We start from the raw sequence: 20,357 nt of genomic DNA, 5'->3' as shown, positions 1-20,357 counted from the left end.
TTTGTATGCAAGAACATGTCTGTTTGTCTTGAGTCTGGGTGTAATTATCTATATAAGTATGTATTTACTAAAAGAAAAATAGTATATGTAGTATATCAGTTGTCTGGTTTCCATAGTACAAGCTCTGCTTAATTTGGGATCAGATGGCCGTGTGTGAAAAATGTCCTAGGATATTATTATTATTAATTTATTAGATTTAACTGATATTGTTTGAAATGGGCTTACATTGGATGTGGTTCACTAGAAGCTGCATAATTAAAGTTTTATGTATTACATATATCATACCCTAGGTAAGACACGGTCGTAACTGCACTTATTGTTAGTGTACATAAGAGCCATTTTAAGATTACCTCTAGACTGCGAATTGGAAAATGTTGTTTATCTGTTTTTTTAATTTTTTTAATTATTGTAATTATGTACATTTATTTTTAATTGTTTTTTAAATAAAGAGATTATTTTAAACAGCAGTTTTGCCATTGTCGTTATATTTGTTATGCCTTTGTTTTCATATCATTAGTGAATTCTTTGATGTGGTCATGTTTTTTAGAAGTTGAATAACTTCTTAGTGTCGATTGTTTTCTTTAATTAAATAATAAAAATTCTTGTATCATCTTTTCCCATTATCAAGTTTTATGAAATCTATCTTTTATTCATCTCAAAGTCAGTGTTATATATTATCTGTTAAAATATAATTTATTTACGATTTCTTAAATTACAATAACATTTTGAGTAACATAACTGTTGAGTATTAATATGGTTAGGTTATAAATGATAATGTCACAACTCAGATGGCTTGTAACGTACGTATTATTTGATATATCCTAGTCTTACTGGCCTTAGTTTTAGGCAATTCAATTCCTTTATTAGGAATTCATAAATCATCCCGGAAATCAGAATTTATTTATTTGTAAAAGCACGCTTACAACATAAATACAAAGCATTTACAAATGAAAATAGAATATACATAATGAAAATCTCTTAAAACTTTGAAGATCATCAGCTCATTTCCTATATGACAAAAGGTTTTCCAGGTCGGTTTGTTAAGAAATTCCGGCCCTTCGATGCCACAATCTTTGTATGGTGTATTTGATTTTATACTTTTTGAACATTTTTTTGTGTTGGGAGTTAATTAAATGTTTAGTATTTTGATTACTATTGTATTGGCAGGTGGTCTTCAGGTTTCTAACTAAGAATATCATTTTTTTGGTAGACACAATTCTCTTGGTATACGGTTATTGTGTGATACGTTTCAAATGTGGTAAGACTAATAAACAAGCAATAAGAATGATCCTGAAGAAAACATCCTCTTGTTAAATTATTGCATTTCTTGTGAGAGTATAGTTATGAGTAGTGTAAATAAAAATTCTGAAGAAATAGCAACAGGCTGCGTGTATGAAGATTGAAAGAGTAATTGAAAAAAATTAAACAATTCATAATAATTAAGAGTTTTTTTATTTTCGGGTCCAATTCAGCTGTTTGTCAATAATGTCGCACTTAAATGAACATTTCTTGTCAGTTGTCTTGTAAAATATTATTAAGTAACATAGTGTATTCAAATTACTTTCAATCGCTCCTATGTAAAATTCCATGACTTTCTTACATCTTGTTAGGACTATGTCTCCTACATTAAACTGTTCCTTATAATTATATAATTCTTATTCAGTGTTCTTTTTAGTAGCCTTATTTTGTGGAATTTCCTCTAAATTATCAATGTTTTGTAAACAATCATTTATCTCACCTAAGCCTTCATTTAAGTTTTCTTTTTCATTACTAGCTTTTCGTAGCTGCTCTTCTATTGTATTATACGTAGGTTGCAAATTTGGGGTTCACAAATGTATTTCGCCAAATCCTCATTTATCAGATCACTGGGCACATCACATATGTCTGAATCGTCGTGTTCGCGCGCAAGTACGTCAGAGTCGTCGTAGAACTGCTTTATACCCACCTGCATTTTTTTTAATTCTTTTGGTTTTTATTTTCTCAACAGATTGCTTGAAACACATACGAGGCCTTTTGCATTTGATACTTTTATCAGAAAAATGAGTTTCTTCTTCACCCTTGCTACTTTAAGTGCCATACATACATGGTAATAACTTGTTTTGGGGGCTCATTACGAACATTTTCAGATTTATTAGATGATGATGATATGTTGCAATTTTTATCTATTTTGACCAAATTAATGGGAACATTTTTTAGACTATATATGCTTCGTTTTCTTTAAAAAAATCTGACATATGATAGAATAGTCACCTGTGTACTTTTATCTTGGTTTGGTGTTTTTGACCTTGGTTATACATCTATGTTACTTTCGTTCATACTATTTTTTTTGTTTAATATTGAATTTCACTATTTTTTTGGCTTCCTCAGAAACTGATTTTTCTGCAGTTGCAATTTATAGTTTCTTCCACCTTTCATTGGCTTGATTTCTCGGACGGCTTTAAGGTATTCCAGGAGGGTATGGGCAAATGACTGCTTCATCTCGCACCTCGGTCGCTTCGGGAAATTTTTGAATAACTTTTAGAGGCATTTAATGGGTAAATGCCGGCAGCTTCAAATCCGTACCGTACCGTACCGTAACAGCCTGTGAATGTCCCACTGCTGGGCTAAAGGCCTCCTCTCCTCTTTTTGAGGAGAAGGTTTGGAGCTTATTCCACCACGCTGCTCCAATGCGGGTTGGTAGAATTCACATGTGGCAGAATTTCAGTGAAATTAGACACATGCAGGTTTCCTCACGATGTTTTCCTTCACCGTAAAGCACGAGATGAATTATAATCACAAATTAAGCACATGAAAATTCAGTGGTGCTTGCCCGGGTTTGAACCCACGATCATCGGTTAAGATTCACGCGTTCTTACCACAAGGCCATCTCGGCTTTTTAAATCCACTTTTTAAATTTTGTTTATCTCTTATTCCTAATTTTTCCATCAGTTCTTTTAGAAGTTGTGGAAAATGGCTTTTATTTATTGTTGTAGCATTTTGGTTTGACAATTTATAGTGTACCATGATTTTTCGCCAGTGTCTTTTCATCGGATCAAAAAATGCTAAATCTAGCTGCTGAGTTAAATGAGTGGCATTTCGTGGTAGGAACACAAATATTATATTGTTTTCGAGTATGTTTAGGAACTTACATATAAAAATACATATTATTAGGTATTATTATTAATATTTACCCAACTACATCAAGGTATATGAAAGATGTTATATTTAGATAAAATACCAGTTTTCAAAATTATAGGCTTCCATATCTGAAATATCTATTTAAAAAAAAACTAAAATTTGTGACAAAATTATATATTTTTATCTGGATAAGTTCATTCGTTCTCCACTCGTATGGTGAGCGTGGCTGGTCGAGACCTTAATATTAATTGTCATTTCATCGAAAAATGGCGTCTTGAAGGTCGGTAAAACTTTCCGTAATTTTGGAAGTAAAGTTAAAGCGGATTTAAGTAGTTAAGTGGAATATTGTTGTATTAGGAATGAATATATATCGTTAACTGTTTGTAGTGCATAATACAGCGAAGTTATCAGCAATTAACTTGTAATATTCTTAGATACGGTTTGTTTTTATCTATTTCTATTGTGATTGGTATAGATACAATATAGATGCATTACTGAGTAGTTCAGTAGACTACGTTTAGTAAGTACCTACCTATCGGGGAGAAAAGGAATTTACGCCTGCCGCCCGGTCCGTTGTGGGACTCACAGGGCACAAAGCCCCGTCCTACCCACTAAAACCTCCCCGGAATTCCGCCTCTCTGCAAGGCGGTGGGGTCTCGGGAACATTGTGACTTACAACCGCAGTGGTCGTCGCTATTTACGAGAGCGACTCACCTCTAAAGCGCGCTAGGATGGTAGGGCGCGCCTTCCTCGTATCTGCCTCCGTCCCGTACCGCGACGGACTCCCCCGAGTCAGCCACTGGAGGCTGGGCGTCAGGGCTCGACGCCCTGCGGCGGATCAAAACACTGGCTCCGCCGCCAACCATACCTGCTCACTGCGGCAGCGTTCGGCCTGCGAAGGCCCTTCGCCGTCGACCCGGTCTCCTCCTTCGTTGCAGGAGCGAGTCGACGTCGTCCTCCCGCTGCCGCTCTGCTTTCTGCGACATTACAAAGCGCCAAACGCGGACACTGCCGCCCAGATCTCTTCGCTTCTGGCCATCTTCTCGTCGAGGGCTGGAAGCGACAGGTCCCCTCCACAGCCATGGATAGGACGACGCGAGGCTCCGCCCACGCCGGGCACTCTGCGCGCGTATGTTCGGTCGTATCCACGGCTCCTCCGCCACAATGGTGTCACACCACCGAGGGTTCCCAAGTAAAACAAAAAAAAAATAAAACAACCACCTCACACAGGTACCGGCCAAAGCAACCGTGGCCGATCAAAAGGCTACCCGGGACACCTAGTCTTTCTCGGGCCTCCACCCGCCATTGCCGAATCTCACGAGGGTGGGGATTAGGGCCTGGCCACAGTTTCTGGCGGTGTGGCGCACGGTGCGGCGGGAGACGCGGCAAGCGGAGTGATTTGTGGTGGTATGCCACAGCTAGACTAGTTGCGACCGCGGTGGCGTCAGCAGTGGATGTATTTAGAGAACGGCTAAACTATTAAAATGACCCTATCAAAAGTGGCACGGTATTGCCTTGAAACAAGTGCGTACTTAGCTCAAAAGATCTGTGGCATACTTTATAGGTTGTCTACCATTTGTTTTCGCCGCTCACCGCTTGTCGCTGTTGGGTTTGTGGTTGCAGACTTAGTAGGCGTAATCGGGGTAAAATGCGAGTACAAAATACAATTGTCACAGTTTCACACTATTTTAATTTAAGATTAGAAAAATTAACAATTTAAAAAGTAACAACACCAAGCAGCAATACAAAATTTGTAGGTAATTTGAAATGTTCCTAGGCCACAGTTGAGACCGCTATTACTGCATTAAACATTTTATGGAATAATATCTGTTAAAGGTGGTGATGATGGTCACGACAATGGTAAAATTTCTATCAATTTCTCAACAGTATTAGCTAAATAACTTAAAATTTAACTCTGGTTTTTGTCTATTTCAACTCTTCTCGATTTTAATCGTAGCCTTTCCAGCTCCCTCTCATGGTTATTTTTTCCGTTCTGCCCAGTTGCAACCGGCGATTCTCAACAGCCACAAACTCGTTTGTGGCTCGTTAGAAGAGTGTTTGAACCCGGCGTGTGCGCGTTTGAAGCAGCCTACGGCGTCGCGGGGTGGATGCAGTGGGTGACGCTGCAGGCGACGCCCACACCTGGACATTATTTATTAATTTTTGTTATGAATGTTTTCATCAATCATTTCCTAATCTTTGAAGTAAGCTGATTAATAATAATGAAAGAATTAATGATGATAATAGTAAACCATAAAATATTTTTACACCGGTTTTTGTTAGAATCTTACTTTTTTCCATTTGTCCTTTGGCTTTATTACTCCTCCACCTGGAGTTTAACGATTCTTATTCCTGCAACAGTCGGTCAGCTTTAATTCGGTCTTGAGGTCCTTGCTGGGGCCTCGTTATATCGCCATAACTAGAACAAGTTAAAACTATTTCAAAGAAACAAAGGGTCTGTTAGAACTTTGGTGGGTTCTAATGGAAGTTAAAATCAAACGATTTAACCTCGGAGTAAAAGTATATTATTCACTTTTGATACAGAGACACGGCGTTCGTTCGATAGTAAAAAGTTATATAAAAACAAAAATATTTATGTAGGTAGGTAAAAAATTAAAAGTAATGTAAAATGAATTAGTGTATGCGGAATTGCTATATTTATTTAGTAGGCGCTTCCTGAAGCCGTAAAATCTTCCCCGCCCTTGAAAGGTTGCCTTTCAAGCCTTTAGATCGTCCACAGTAGGTAGCGGGCAGAGTCGCACTAGCGGCCGCGTTACGCAACCGGTTGTAGTAGAGATGTCCGCGACTCGGGAGATACCATCTGGTCCAGGAAATAATCGAAGAACTCGTCCAAGGCGCCAAGATAGTGGTGGCGTGTTGTCCTCTTGTAACAGAACAAGGTCGTTTACATTTAATTTAGACATATTAGTTTTCCATTTAACACGCTGTTGCAATTCGCCCAAATATTCCCTTTGCCATCTTTGCCAAAAGTGTTTGCGTATAAGTTCAAGACGTGCATATCTGCTTAATTGGGTTTCGTTAACATTCGCTAAAATAGATTCAGATACTGGTATTGCACGTAGTGGTCTTCCAATAAGGAAGTGCCCTGGAGTGAGCGGAAGGTAGTCATGAGGAGATGAGGATAAGGGGCAAAGAGGACGACTATTAAGGACGGCTTCAATTTGCGCAAAGAGAGTAGATATCTCTTCAAACGTTAGATACGAGTTTCCCATAACGCGCCTAATATGTTGTTTTGCCGATTTTACTCCAGCCTCCCAAATGCCGCCAAAATGAGGAGCATACGATGGCGAAAAATTAAACTTTATACCCTCCTGAGCCGCATAATCAGATATAGGTTCAGCAATATATTTTAAAAATGAACCGATTTCTTTAGCCGCAGCTACGAAATTACGGCCATTGTCGCAAAAAAATTCGATGGGCTTACCACGACGCGCAACAAATCTTCGAAGTGTCATAATAAAGGCATCCTTTGACAAGTCGCTAACGGCTTCTAGATGTATACACTTGTAACGTAGACAAACAAAGAGACATAAATAACATTTTATTGTCTAAGCACCTCGTCCCTTGCGATTTAAAATTAGGAAATGTCCCGCAAAATCTATGCCAACGGAGAGGAAAGGGAAATCAGCTGTAACTCTTTGTAATGGCAAATCACCCATTTTTGGATACAAAGTTTTACCCTGAATTCGTCTACATCGAACACAGTTGTAGACTGTGCGTCGTGCTAGACGCCTTCCATTTAAAGGCCATATTCGTTCTTTCACAATTGACACTAAAAGCTGAGGACCTGCATGAAGATTAGCTATGTGTTCACGATTAAAAAGTAATTTAGTTAAATGGACGAATCTAACAATATTGGATGTCTTTTATCAAATTTATAATCTGACGCATCTATCCTTCCACCTACTCTAATCAAATTTAAATTATCTAGAAAAGGCGCCAAAGATAAAATTTTACATTTAGGACTTAGGCTGCATTTATTGGCCAAAGTATTTAATTCTTGTGGAAAACTCTGTTGTTGAGCGATGCCACACAGAAAGAAAAAAGCCTCATTTAATTCTTTAGTACTTAAATAACCAGTATGTCTGTTAGACGCATTTTTTAAATTATAGATAAAACGTTTGACATAAGCAATGGTTCTTTGTACTTTTGAGAAGGATGAATAATTTTCTATTTTTATAATAGGTTCAGTTGAATTAATTACAACAGAAGATTTTATTTCAGGCAAGTCTGTAATTAAAATTAGTAATTGGCCATTCGGATTCTAATTGATTAAGAAAAGTTGGTCCGGACCACCATAGATCGTTGTTCACTAAATTTATAGCTTCAACGCCTCTTGAAATAAGATCAGCTGGATTGCATTTAGTAGGAACATAACGCCATGATGAGATATTTGTGGTCTCTTTGATCTCGACAACTCTATTTGCCACAAATGTTTTTAATTTACTAGGATTGCCATTGATCCAACCCAGAACCACCTTGGAATCACACCAATGATAAACACGAGCTGGGTTATACCTTATAGACTTGAGGACGCTATTAGACTTGCTGATATTAAACTTGCTGATAGAAGAGCTGCACAAAGCTCCAAACGTGGTATGGTCATAGGTTGCAAACGTGCAACTTTCGATTTAGCACACAAAAGCCTTATATTAAATTTATGATTTTGGTCTACAGAGCGTATGTAAATACAAGCACCAAATGCGACTTCAGAAGCGTCACTAAAAGAATGAAATTCTATAATCTTGGGAGAATCACATATAGTGCGTCTTGGAATCTGCATTTTAGACAAATATAATAGGTTGTCGTTAAAATTTTCCCATTTCATTTTAATATCATTAGGGACAGGCTCATCCCAATCAACTTTGGCCTTCCATAACATTTGTAATATTATTTTAACTAAAATAATATATGGACTGAGTAGTCCTAAAGGATCAAATATTTTGAATGAATTTGACATAATACTGCGTTTAGTTATTAATTCAGATTTTGAAACTAATATTGTAGGGAAATGCAAATTGTCATTGTTTGGATTCCAACCAAGTCCGAGTGTGTTCGATGATTCACTGAAAGTTAAATTATCTTGTTTATCCGTACCATCATTTTGAAAATTTGGCAAATTTGACTTAAATTTCCGTAGATTAAAACAACCTGTATGTAACGCTTTAATTACTGAATCCTTAATAAAACGTAATTGATTTTCTTCATCAGCACCTGTTATTAAGTCATCCACATAAAAATCCTTCTGTATAATATTTTTTATTAGACTATTCTCACATTCATCACCAATCTGCCATAGGCATCTCGTGCTCAAATAACTCGCGCTTGACGTTCCGTAAGTCACGGTATTTAAACGTAAGGTTTTGAGGGGTAATGACTCGTCTTTTCTCCATAATATAAGCTGCAAATCGCGATCAGTATCTTTAACAAGTATTTGTCGATACATCTTTTCTATGTCACCAGTTAACAGATATTTATGTTGTCTTGCACGAATTAAAATGGAGAAAAGAGAATCCTGTAGGTTTGGCCCCACCAATAAAAGGTTGTTTAGAGAAAAGCCTGATGATGTTGCAGCAGAGCCATCAAACACAACTCGCAACTTGGTTGATTCACTACTTTCTTTATAAACAGCATGATGACATAAGAAATATGAGTTTTCCGGATTTGAAATAACAGATTCTGATAGATGACCTAAATCGGCATATTCATTTATAAAATCTATATATTGTGATTTCAAAAGATAATTTTTCCGAAATCTTTTTCTAAGTAAAGAAATCGTTTCTTAGCCAAAGTAAATGAATCTCCAAGACAATCTGGCGTATCGATCAATGGCAATTTTACACAAAACCTACCTGTGTTAGTGCGAAAGGTATTATTTAGAAAATGTTCTTCGCAAGTCTTTTCGGATTCACTTAAAACGGTTTTAGTAGGAACCTCTTCAAGTTGCCAAAATTTAGTTAATAAATTGTCAATTTCAGAATTATTATTACCTTTAGGAGTAATAGTGTGATTACAGTAAATATGTTCTTTAACGTTTACATTTATCGGACCTGCTATCAACCAACCTAACAAGGAATTTCTTAGAATAGGTAAATTCGGACCTAATACCCTTTGATCGCATTTTAATAGATTCCAAAATATATCTGCACCAACTAAAAAGTCAACTGGTCCAGGCATATAAAAAGATGGATCGGCTAACTTTAAATCTTTAGGCAATTTGAAAATATATTTATCAATAAGAGTGTTAGGTAGTTCTCCTGTCAATTCAGCAAGTACAAAACAAGAAAAAGTTGTACAAAATGAAGTATTCAAAGATTTAATTGTCACTACACAGCTTTCGGCTATATTACTCGCTATATTATTGCCAATACCCATGACTTTAATGTCAATAGGATTAGAAGAGAGAGATAAGCGTTTTTTTAATGACTCACTAATAAAAGACGATTGACTACCTGAGTCTAATAATGCTCTAACACGTTCTGCCTTGCCCGTGTACGGATTGCAAACTTCTATTAAGGCTGTTGATAAAAGAACATTATTACTCTGCTTACTAAAATTAACAGATGAATTCGTCTGGTCCTCTGAAGTAGGTTTATGAAGCATGGTATTATGCTTACCCTTGCACTTACGGCAGGGTCCCATTCGACATTCAGCAGTAGGATGACCTTGGCGCAAACAATTAGCACAGAGTTTATACTTTGCCACATCAGCAAACCTTTCTTGTTCTCTTTTAGATTTAAAAACAAATAAATTACAAACAAATATAATTACAAATAATACATAAAAATGCATTTTGTTTATTTTGATTAATGTGTGTAAATATTTTTTTAGTTTGTATATTAGGTTTTTGTAATTTATTGTCATTTGAAGTAATGCTATTTTGATTTTTATTTTGATTATTAATTCTATTTCTATTTACTGACTCAAGAACATCAGCACGATTATTTAAAAATTTATAAAATTGATCTAACTTCGGTACGTCATTAATGGTATTACTAAGCTCCTCCCATTTTAGTAGGGTAGTGTTGTCTAGTTTAGAAGACAACATGAATATGATAATCATATCCCAATGCTCTGTAGGCAGCCCCAGGGTTGACAGAGCTCGAATATTCTTAGTGACGTGATAAACTAAGTATCTCAATGATTTTTCCGATTCCCGTGTTATATTTTATACGTTAAATAAAGAATTTAAATGATGGTGGATAAGTAGTCCTTTGTTGTCATAACGTTCCAAGAGTAAACTCCAAGCGTTATTATAATTCGCCGCTGACACTTCGAGATTTGAAATAATTCGCGCCGCGTCACCCTCTAAGTATGAAATCAAATAATGAAATTTATTAATTATCGGGACGCGGTCATTATTATGTATTAAAGTCAAATAGGTATCGCGAAACTCCAACCAACGAAAGTAAGCACCATAAAATTTTTGAATTTGAATTTTAGGTAGTTTAACATTTAAATCTTGATCGAGACTACATTGGCTTTCTTGTACAAATGATTGACGATTTAAGTCGTCTTTAGTATTAAATTTATTTAACAAAGTTTTAGCAGTTGCAATCGTCAAAATAATATCCTGCTCAATGTTGTCTCTTTCATCGATTTCTGAGTATAAATTTTCAGAATTAAGAACCTCAATCTGATTCTGCAGCTCATCAAACTATGTTGACAATCCCTCAAATTTATTACATTTCAAAGTTAATTCAGCAATTTCAAGATTTGATAATTCAGTGAAAGTAGTAATTTTTTCCAAATAATTTTTAAATTTAGTTATTTGACCTTTAATAGAACAGCGTCTTGTAAACAAATCCTGTAAAGTTTTAGTATTCGATAATGCCATGATTATATTTTAAACTTCTTTACTAATTTATAATATAATATAAAAAAAAATATGCTTTTGTATGTATCTATATATTGTAAGTAACTGTATTTAATTAAATAGGTAGAACACAGTACATAAAACAACTATTAAAAGGAATCGTCAACAAAATTAAGATTAAAAATAAAAATATTAAATCTTATCTTAATCTCCTCGAGTGACGACACTTGGGTCAGCTGGCCCTAAGCCGCTTTGCAGCGCTGGCACACGATGAATCAGCGCTTCAAACCGCTACGTAGCTCGCGCAACGCGACGGCTAACGGCCGCGATCTGGAATGTTCGGCAAACACAATGAAAAAAAAATGCAATTGTAAAATGAATTAAATTTTAATCTTTTATGTTTTTACTTATTTTTAGGTATATAATGTAATTTTCAAAAAGTGTTAATTATTTTGTGGATACTATTTTATTAAACAATATTTCCTTTAACTTATTACGAAAACTATATTTTTAATAAACTAATCACTTATATTGTTAATCTAATTGTATTAAAATTAAATGTAGTTTGAGATATAACTTCTTTACGCAAATGAAACACAGAGAATACGGAGAAAATAGGAAGTAGGTATGATGGACTTTAGTGAAAAATATTTGGAAATAATTAGGCTAAGGAATAACCAGGGCACTTATCTTTAATTCCTCGTTCTTGGAACCAGGATGCGTTGCTTTGGATGCTACGCTGGCCGTGAATGATAGTGGACCCCGTTTAACCATTGACCTTAAGCTTGCTGTGCGTTTTCTTTCAGATTGGCCTTCACAATCCAAGTTCCGAAACACGCGGTGTATGAAGAAGATGATTTTTGGACTTTACTATAATATAATATTTTTGATAGTGTCCTGTCACGGTCGCATGTTAGAACTTTAGTGGGTTCTAATTGAAGTTAAAATCAAACGATTTAACCTCGGAGTAAAAGTATATTATTCACTTTTGAAACAGAGACACAGCGTTCGTTCGATAGTAAAAAGTTATATAAAATTAAAAATATTTATGTAGGTAGGTAAAAAATTAAAAGTAATGTAAAATGAATTAGTGTATGCGGAATTGCTATATTTATTTAGTAGGCGCTTCCTGAAGCCGTAACAGGGTCTATTGATTATTGTTATTAATTATTGTTTTGTTCGTTTCGTAAGTAACGCCGAGATGGCCCAGTGGTAAGAACACGTGAATCTTAACCGATGATCGTGGGTTCAAACCCGGGCAAGCACCACTGAATTTTCATGTGCTTAATTTTTGATTATAATTCATCTCGTGCTTTACGGTGAAGGAAAACATCGTGAGGAAACCTGCATGTGTCTAATTTCACTGAAATTCTGCCACATGTGTATTCCACCAACCCCCTTGGAGCAGCGTGGTGGAATAAGCTCCAAACCTTCTCCTCAAAAAGAGGAGAGGAGGCCTTTAGCCTAGCAGTGGGACATTCACAGGCTGTTACGGTTACGGTTGTTTCGTAAGTAGTAACATTAGTTCATGTCGCGTATCACGTCATTGCTTATGTTTCAAACTTTCAAGTGCCAGAGTATGATAAATTTTTAAATTTCACATTCGTTAGTAAAATGAATACGCTAAAGCGTGTCCAACTGGCTAAACTAGATGGCGCCATGGTTAACTCATTTTCCGACATTAGGTTTAGCTGCCTTTGGTTTTATAAGCCTCACTTTTCTTTAATTTTGCTTTTAAATATAGTCGCACAGTCACCGCAATTTCCATCCATATTCGCTACAAAATTATTCAATACTGTTGAAGCGCACATTGTTTTTAGAATGGCAACATTATTTTACTTTGTCTACATATGATTTTCTTTTTTACCTACCTACAAATTATTCTTATTCAATATCTTTCTTGTAACGTCAATGAACAATAAATCTATCTTGAAAACAATAATTTTTTGATTTCCACAATCTCAAAACGAATACATTTGGCGACCGTGTGACAAAACGAATACATTAATTGCAATTTACGGAAACGATCAACGAGAAATAAGAAATACGCAATTACGTTTCGGCGTTTATTCGACGATCCAACTATTGCATCATCCGTTGCAAGAGTAACCCAGCTGGAAGAGTGATCGTATTTCTGAAGATAAGAAAGACACTACAGAAGTCTGCGCGTAAATACAATCAACGCTTCGATCTAACTAATAAGCTAAGTGCCCAGCTATTTTCCAATTTTATACCCAATCCTACATCTAATACCTAATACCTATTTACCTATACCTATATACATTATTTTACTTTAAAACGTTCCTTAATCTCATTAGTTTTTTATATACTAGTAAATATGATATATTTACGATTAATTAAAATATGAGAATATATTATGTACCTACCTACATTGAGAACATAAAATTTTAAATAATTTATAAAGCTGTTAGTATTTTCGTTCTTTGTTTTAACGAAGCATAAATATATAAATATATATAATTATTGAAAACGTATATGTATTTAACGTTTTTTTTGGCGACTATTTCAGCTTAATCGAGACGAAGCTGTGCGGCCATTTTGTACGTGCAACGGGTATTGCGATTCGTGGTTCGCGAGCCAGGTGACACCAAATTGAGGAGAGTGAGCGATTATTTTAATTATTAATACGATTTTATTATTATTATTACTATTTTGATTTAATATCAAAAATGATTAGCGACATTAATTTTTAGTATGATCTAAATACATTACTTACTAAGCGTTCTTCTATAATAGGTCGTATAACTAAATTTAAAAATTATATTGATACTATTTCAATAAAGGAGGATTTATCTCCAATTCAATTATCGGAATTATCAATTAAATTAGAAAAAAAATGTTTATTAGCTATTCAATACGAATAGTTGCAAGATTCAATTGATGTTTTAAATTCAGATAATTTGGCATTGGCAATAAATGAGCGAGATACTATTGAGCAAGATTGTGCGACATGTATTGCGATTGCTCAAACTATTATTACTGATTCTAACAGTCGCAAAGACGAGCAAAATACCTCTTCCTTGTCTCGATGTCATCACGATCATTTTGAAACAGAATATAAATTACCGCAATTACAAATTAATAAGTTCAATGGTGCCTACTTTCGATAGCTGGAGTTTCGTGACACTTTCTTACCAGTTGTACACAATAACGATCGCATTAAGACTATTCATAAATTTCATTATTTGACATCATATTTAGAAGGTGATGCCGCTCGCATTATTTCAAAAATTGAGGTTTCCGAGGCTAACTATGATGATGCGTGGCGCTTGCTATGTGAGAGATATGACAATAACGACAGCTAATAAATCATCATTTAAATGCTCTTTTTAAAATTGATCAGTTGAGTCGCGAATCTGATCGATCCCTACGTTTTCTTGTGGAGCACGTTACAAAGAACTTGCGCGTTTTGTGTAGTCTTGGTCAGCCTACTCAGCACTGGGATATATTAATAATACACATAGTGTCATCTAAACTAGGCACGTACGTAGGATGAGGTATCTACGCTAGCTCAATTTAATAAATTCTTAACAAATCGTGCTGATATACTAAAAACATTACATCGTAATAAAATAGATAGACTAAAGGCGTCAGGTAGCTCTTCACGGCCTACAGGCCCTAATTTTAATAGTGAACGAGCGAAATCTTTTACATCTTTGCAAAACAATTGTAACAATTTTAAATCTTGCGTTATTTGCAACGGAGATCACAAAATATATGAATGTGGCATATTTAAACGAAAGAATTTTGATTAAAACTATGCCTGAATTGTTTAAGGGGAGGACATCAAACTTATAATTGTAAACTAGACCCTTGTCGTACTTGTAACACAATACATTGCTTCATCAAACGAAAGAACTCGATACCAATTTGTCTTCTTTAACTACTACGTTTACTAATACTATGTGAAAGTCAATCATCATTTATCAGCAAACAATTAAAAGAATATTTAAGTTTCGAATCAAGCCAAATAAAAAAAATAGCGTTATAGGTATTGGCAACAACTCGTCTAACCACATAACAGAGAGTTTCATTCCTTAACTTATTTCAATACACGAAAAATATTATGTAACGCTAGCTTGTTTTTTGCTTAAAGAGTTAACAGGTTCGATTGCAGCTGCTCCTATTAACTTAGATAATTTAAAACTACCAAAGAATTTAAAACTTGCCGATCCTAATTTCAACATTCCATCGTCCATCGATGTACTCAGTGGTGCAGGCTTGTTTTAGGATGTTCTAGGTAACGACGAGCAGTCATTGGGTCCAGGTCTTATTAAACTAAGAATTTATAAACTTGGCTGGCTAATTACAGCTGCTATTTCTACCAATTTGCGTACAACTAAGAAAATTCAAAGTTTTAATTCTGTTATAATCAGTCAACAAGATGAAATTTGCAGACGTTGCAACGTGGCAATGGAAACATTTTGTCTTGAAAAAAATATAAACATATAAATTAATAAATACATGTCGGGAAACATCGTTCTCATTGTAATCATCATTAGGGCCTGGCCACACTTTCTGGCGGTGCGGTGCGCGGTGCGGCGGGAGACGCGGCAGACGGCGTGATTTGTGGTGGTATGTCTTAGCTAGACTAGTTACGACCGCGGTAGCGTCAGCAGTGGACATATTTAGAGAACGGCTAAACTATTAAAATAACCTTATCAAAAGTGCCACGGCATTGCCTTGAAGCAAGTGCGTACTTAGCTCAAGGTATCTGTGTCATACTTCATAGGTTGTATACAATTTGTTTTCGCCGCTCACCGCTTGCCAGCTCGTTCGAAGGTTGTTTGAAATGCTTAATGAAGCCCACGGCGTCGCGGCGTGGATGTGGTGGGCGACGATGCAGGCGACGCCCACACCTAGATTTATTTGTTAATTTTTGTTATGAATGTTCTCATCAATCATTTCCTAGTCTTGAAGTATTGAAGATTGATAATAATGAAATGAATGAATGATAATAATAGAGAACCGTAAAATATTTTTTCAGCGGTTTTGTTAGAATCTTACTTTTTTCCATTTGTCCCTTGGCTTTATTACTTCTCCACCTGGAGTTTAACAATTCTTCTAATTGCCGACACAGTCGGTCAGCTTTAATTTGGCCTTGAGGCCCTTGTTGTGGCCTCGGTATATCGCCATAGATAGAACAAGATAAAACTATTTTGATACATTACTGAGTAGTTCAATAGACTACATTTAGTAACTACTTACCTATCGGGTAGCGAGGACATGAGGTCATGATCTTAGCTGATCAGCTGTTGTTAATCGTTCGGTTACAGTAGTAAGACAATGAAGGTTAAACGAAAAACTTCAACTATTATGGCTATTTCTGGTTCCAGACAATCGCGATTAGAATCATAATCATGATTGTCAGGAACATCTGCTTCTGTATCAACAGGTTCAGTGAAATTTTCACTCAATAATTTTTCGTACCAAGGAAATGTTCTATCTTTCTCCCATTCGTCTCCATATTGTTTTACCATGAGAGACTTTACGTTTGCTTTCTTCAGAGCACTTGGACATTTATTTTCGTTAAGTGCCATTGGCTAGGGATGTGTCTTTCTTGATTTTAAGATGCTAAACCGTTTTCTTTCCTGATCAGACTCGTTAGCCAAATTGCGGAAGGTTCTCACCTCATATAGAGTTTAGTTTGTCTCATTGTTCCTCGTCCCATTTTATTTTTTCAAATGAATTCGTCTTAAATCTAGAGGTGTAAAAGTAACGAAAAAAATCGTATCCTTATGTATTTGTTACTATAACAATTAGTACTCGTCACTATAGTATCGTTATGTTACTCGTTACTTCTCATGAGAAATTCGGATTTACTGTTTTCAAAATTTTACCTGCTGAGCTTATGTTATATCACAGTAACATCGCAATCCATTATGCATCAATTATAATGAAAAAGCAACAAATAGGTGAATAATATTTAAATACAACAATAGATAATAATTTTTAAATAACATTCTCACCATCAATCACCATAAAATAGTTTTGCTTAGAATGTAATTAAACATCAAAAATGAAATAAAACATGGCAAACAATAATTTTGTTTTGAACAACAACAAAAATCATTTGTTCTTAAAATAAAATTAAACATATTTTAAATAAAACTAAAACAACAAAGAAAATCTTTTTCTTTAGAATGAAATTGAACATAGAGTACCGCAATTGTTATAGACAGAGTTAACATTTAACATCTGTGACTTGCTCGTCGCGCCATTTCGGTAAAATAACATATTAAATAAAAACATTCTATGGCCGAAATCTCTGGTTCATATTCAAAAATAAAATCTTTTCCATTCGCTTTGGTTGAATAGAGGTGCGCCTCTCACTTAATATTTGGCCCGATTAGGAAAAAGTCCTCTCAGATGGTACCGATGTAGCCATTACTAATACATATTTTGCAGACAAGTTTGAGAGTTCAGGGTATATAATTGTCCACGCCTGCAACCATCTTGATATTGCGTCATGGTAATTATGCTGCTGCTAACTGTAGAGTTCGAAGCAAACGCTGACATTGGCAAAGCGTCAAAATCTTCCCATATTGAGGTGTAGCTAACGTCGATTCGTTTTCGTTAGGTTCTATTGACTGCTTATGAAAGTTAATTTCATTTTGCAGCTCAGTTTTCAATGCATCTTTGGCAAACTTGTAACTAGATGCATCAAACTTAATGCCATCTTAAAGTATAACATTTTTCAGGTCACATTTTTGGTTATAGGCGTCTTTGAAAGGCTTCTTGTATGTTCTGTCCAGAGTTTGGATCGTATGCTTGATGTATGCTTGACATCCACTTTCTAAGCACCCCATGCTTAGAAAGTGGATGCTATTTTATGCTACTTAGGACATTTTTATAAGAATCAGTAATCTGGTAGGAGATAATGTTATCTAAAGGTGAAATATATTTATTGTTCTGATTAGTTTCTATTTTTCTTAGTTTTTTCGTGCAGATTCAGTGATTTTAGGAACTCCTTTAATTTGAGAAACAAACAGTAACATAATACACAAATATATGATTGAAAAAGATAATACAGATACCAATTAGGTTTCCACTTACAAATAATACAGAATTAGAGCAATTTGAATACAATGATATGAATTTAATTAAATATATTAATTAACTAATCTAACCTAATATAAAATCTGAAGAGAAAAGAATTTAATTAAAATAAAATAATGTTAACAATAATAAATTAATAAAAATACATCAAATTACATCCTCTTTAAAAGTAACTCTAATTACGATTATCTAAAACATTTTTAATTAATTTTTTAAAATAATTTAGTGAGGTTACAAACTTATTTGTATAAGTTATATAACAATAGAAAAGTATTTGTTATAGTTCCTACAAGATCGGAATATAAAACTGTTTTGTGTGAATTTGGTTCTTGTAGTAGGTACATCAAATAGACACTGGTGGCGAGAACTTAGTCTGGGACATTTAAAATTTATGTTGTATAAAAGGTAAGGGGAGTCAACTAGATTCCTTATAACTTTAAATAAGAAAACCTGATCTCTCAATATGCGTCTGTCGGCCAAAGGTGATAAATTATAGGAACAAGAATAGGAAGCACTTTGTTGTACTTTAAGCTCAAGGTGTTTAACAAATTTTTTTTGAATTTTCTCTAACTTGTCAGTGTAGATATTATATTGAGGATTCCAGATCACGGACCCATACCCGAGAATTGAGCGAACATATGCATTATATAAAATAATTAAAGTTTTCAAGCCTCTGAAGTCTTTGCCAATCCTGAGTACAAATCCAAGCACCCGATAAGCCTTTGCAACAGCATGGTTGATATGTGCATTAAATGTGAGTTTACTGTCGAGGTATATCCCCAAATCTCTCACCTCGGATACCCGTCTTAGACTTATACCATTTAAGTGATAGCTGAATTCTATCGGTTTTCGTTTTCTCGAAAAAGATATTATATTGCATTTATCAATGTTAAGAAGTAACTGGTTATCACAGCAATATTGAAATAATCTATTGAGGTCTTCTTATAGATACAAACAGTCAGATTGTGATTCGACTTCGAGAAATATTTTCATATCATCAGCATACAAAAATGTAGTCGAGTGCTTGATGATGCTCTGGACATCGTTAATAAATAAATTGAATAGTAATGGTCCGAGGTGAGAGCCCTGAGGAACACCTGAGGAAATCGGAACCAATGAGGAGCAGTAACCTCTTACCGCAACCGCCTGACTTCGATTTAATAAATAGGAAGAGAGCCAACGAAGCAGATCACCGTGTATACCGACCTCTTCCAATTTACGAACGAGAATGAAGTGTGAAATTTTATCGAAGGCTTTGGAGAAGTCGGTATACACAACGTCTACCTGGTATCCCCTGTCCATACTGGTTATGACGCGGTGGATTAATTCTGTCACATTAGTTTCCGTAGATCTTTTATCAATAAAGCCATGCTGTTCTTTAATAATCAAAGGTCTCAGCATAGGGTAGATGCTATCATATATTATTTTTTCAAAGAGTTTTGCTATTGTGCAAAGCTTAGATATGGGCCTGTAATTTTGGACAACGTGTTTGTCACCAGACTTCAATATGGGAACAACGTATGAGCGCTTCCACAACGCAGGCATTTCACCCGAGTTTAAGGATTTGTTAAATAATAAATAAAGGAGCATAGCAAGAGTTTCAGAGCATTCCTATAAAAATATAGGAGGCAAACCATCTGGCCCATAGCCTTTATTAACATCAAGCTTTTTGAGGTATTTCTTAACAGCTTGCAGTGAAATACTTATTGATCCTATATTTAAGCTATTAAAAGACAAAGCTTTTGGGTGACTGTTTGAACCTCCAGCATTCGACGTGGTGAAAACCGAACTGAAATATTCATTAAAGGTGTCGCATATATCAGTGCCTCCACCAACAGTCCTACTTCCGTAAGTTAGGGTATCGGGAATACCATTCGTTGTCTGTTTTGACTTCACAAAACTCCAAAAAAACCTGCTGTTACTTTTAATTTTTCTTTCGGATGCAGCAATATAATCGTCGTAACACGTATATATTTTATAATAAGATGCTTATTGCCTTTGTCGTGTTCGTATTTAAGTTTTTTTCGTAAGTCTTTTAATTGTTTTTGCTGTAAAGGTGTCTGATCAGAATATATTTTTAAATCAGTTAGACTTTTTTCTTACGTAATAGGGTGAATGTTGTTTATTTTGATTTAAATATTATTTTAATAGGACGGTTATATTTAGGATCATATTTTCCGGAAGATTCTTTCAGGTTCTGGACACTCTGTGACAATTCTGTTTATGGGTTTGCTTACTTCTGTCTTATCTTTCTCGATTCTTTCATTTTTATTGGTTGCAACTTATGGAGAAGTATTATAGTGGAATTCTTCCACTGAGATGG

At 35.1% G+C, this 20,357-nt stretch overlaps 1 protein-coding gene across 1 annotated transcript; it reads right to left on the bottom strand.

The window, feature by feature from the left end:
- Positions 1 to 7,347: 7,347 nt before the first annotated feature.
- LOC126779785 (uncharacterized) lies at positions 7,348 to 16,515 on the bottom strand. Its single transcript, XM_050503921.1, has 4 exons — positions 16,275 to 16,515; positions 9,591 to 9,656; positions 8,991 to 9,128; positions 7,348 to 8,919 (listed from the first exon to the last, which is right to left on the bottom strand). The coding sequence occupies exons 1-4, from the start codon at positions 16,513 to 16,515 to the stop codon at positions 7,658 to 7,660; spliced, it is 1,707 nt and encodes a 568-aa protein (XP_050359878.1). The 3' UTR covers positions 7,348 to 7,657.
- Between the last annotated feature and the right edge of the window lie 3,842 nt (positions 16,516 to 20,357).

Source organism: Nymphalis io, chromosome 29, assembly GCF_905147045.1.
Source record: "Nymphalis io chromosome 29, ilAglIoxx1.1, whole genome shotgun sequence".
In the NCBI taxonomy this organism is placed as follows: domain Eukaryota; kingdom Metazoa; phylum Arthropoda; class Insecta; order Lepidoptera; family Nymphalidae; genus Nymphalis; species Nymphalis io.
This window is presented reverse-complemented; position numbering and strand designations above follow the sequence as displayed.

Coding starts and splice junctions, on each gene's coding strand:
- LOC126779785 (XM_050503921.1), bottom strand. CDS start 16,515: ATGGCACTTAACGAAAATAAATGTCCAAGTGCTCTGAAGAAAGCAAAC. Junction 9,129..9,590: donor TAGAGCATTATTAGACTCAG/GTAGTCAATCGT, acceptor TTACTCCTAAAG/GTAATAATAATTCTGAAATT. Junction 8,920..8,990: donor TACCTTTCGCACTAACACAG/GTAGGTTTTGTG, acceptor ACTTTGGCTAAG/AAACGATTTCTTTACTTAGA.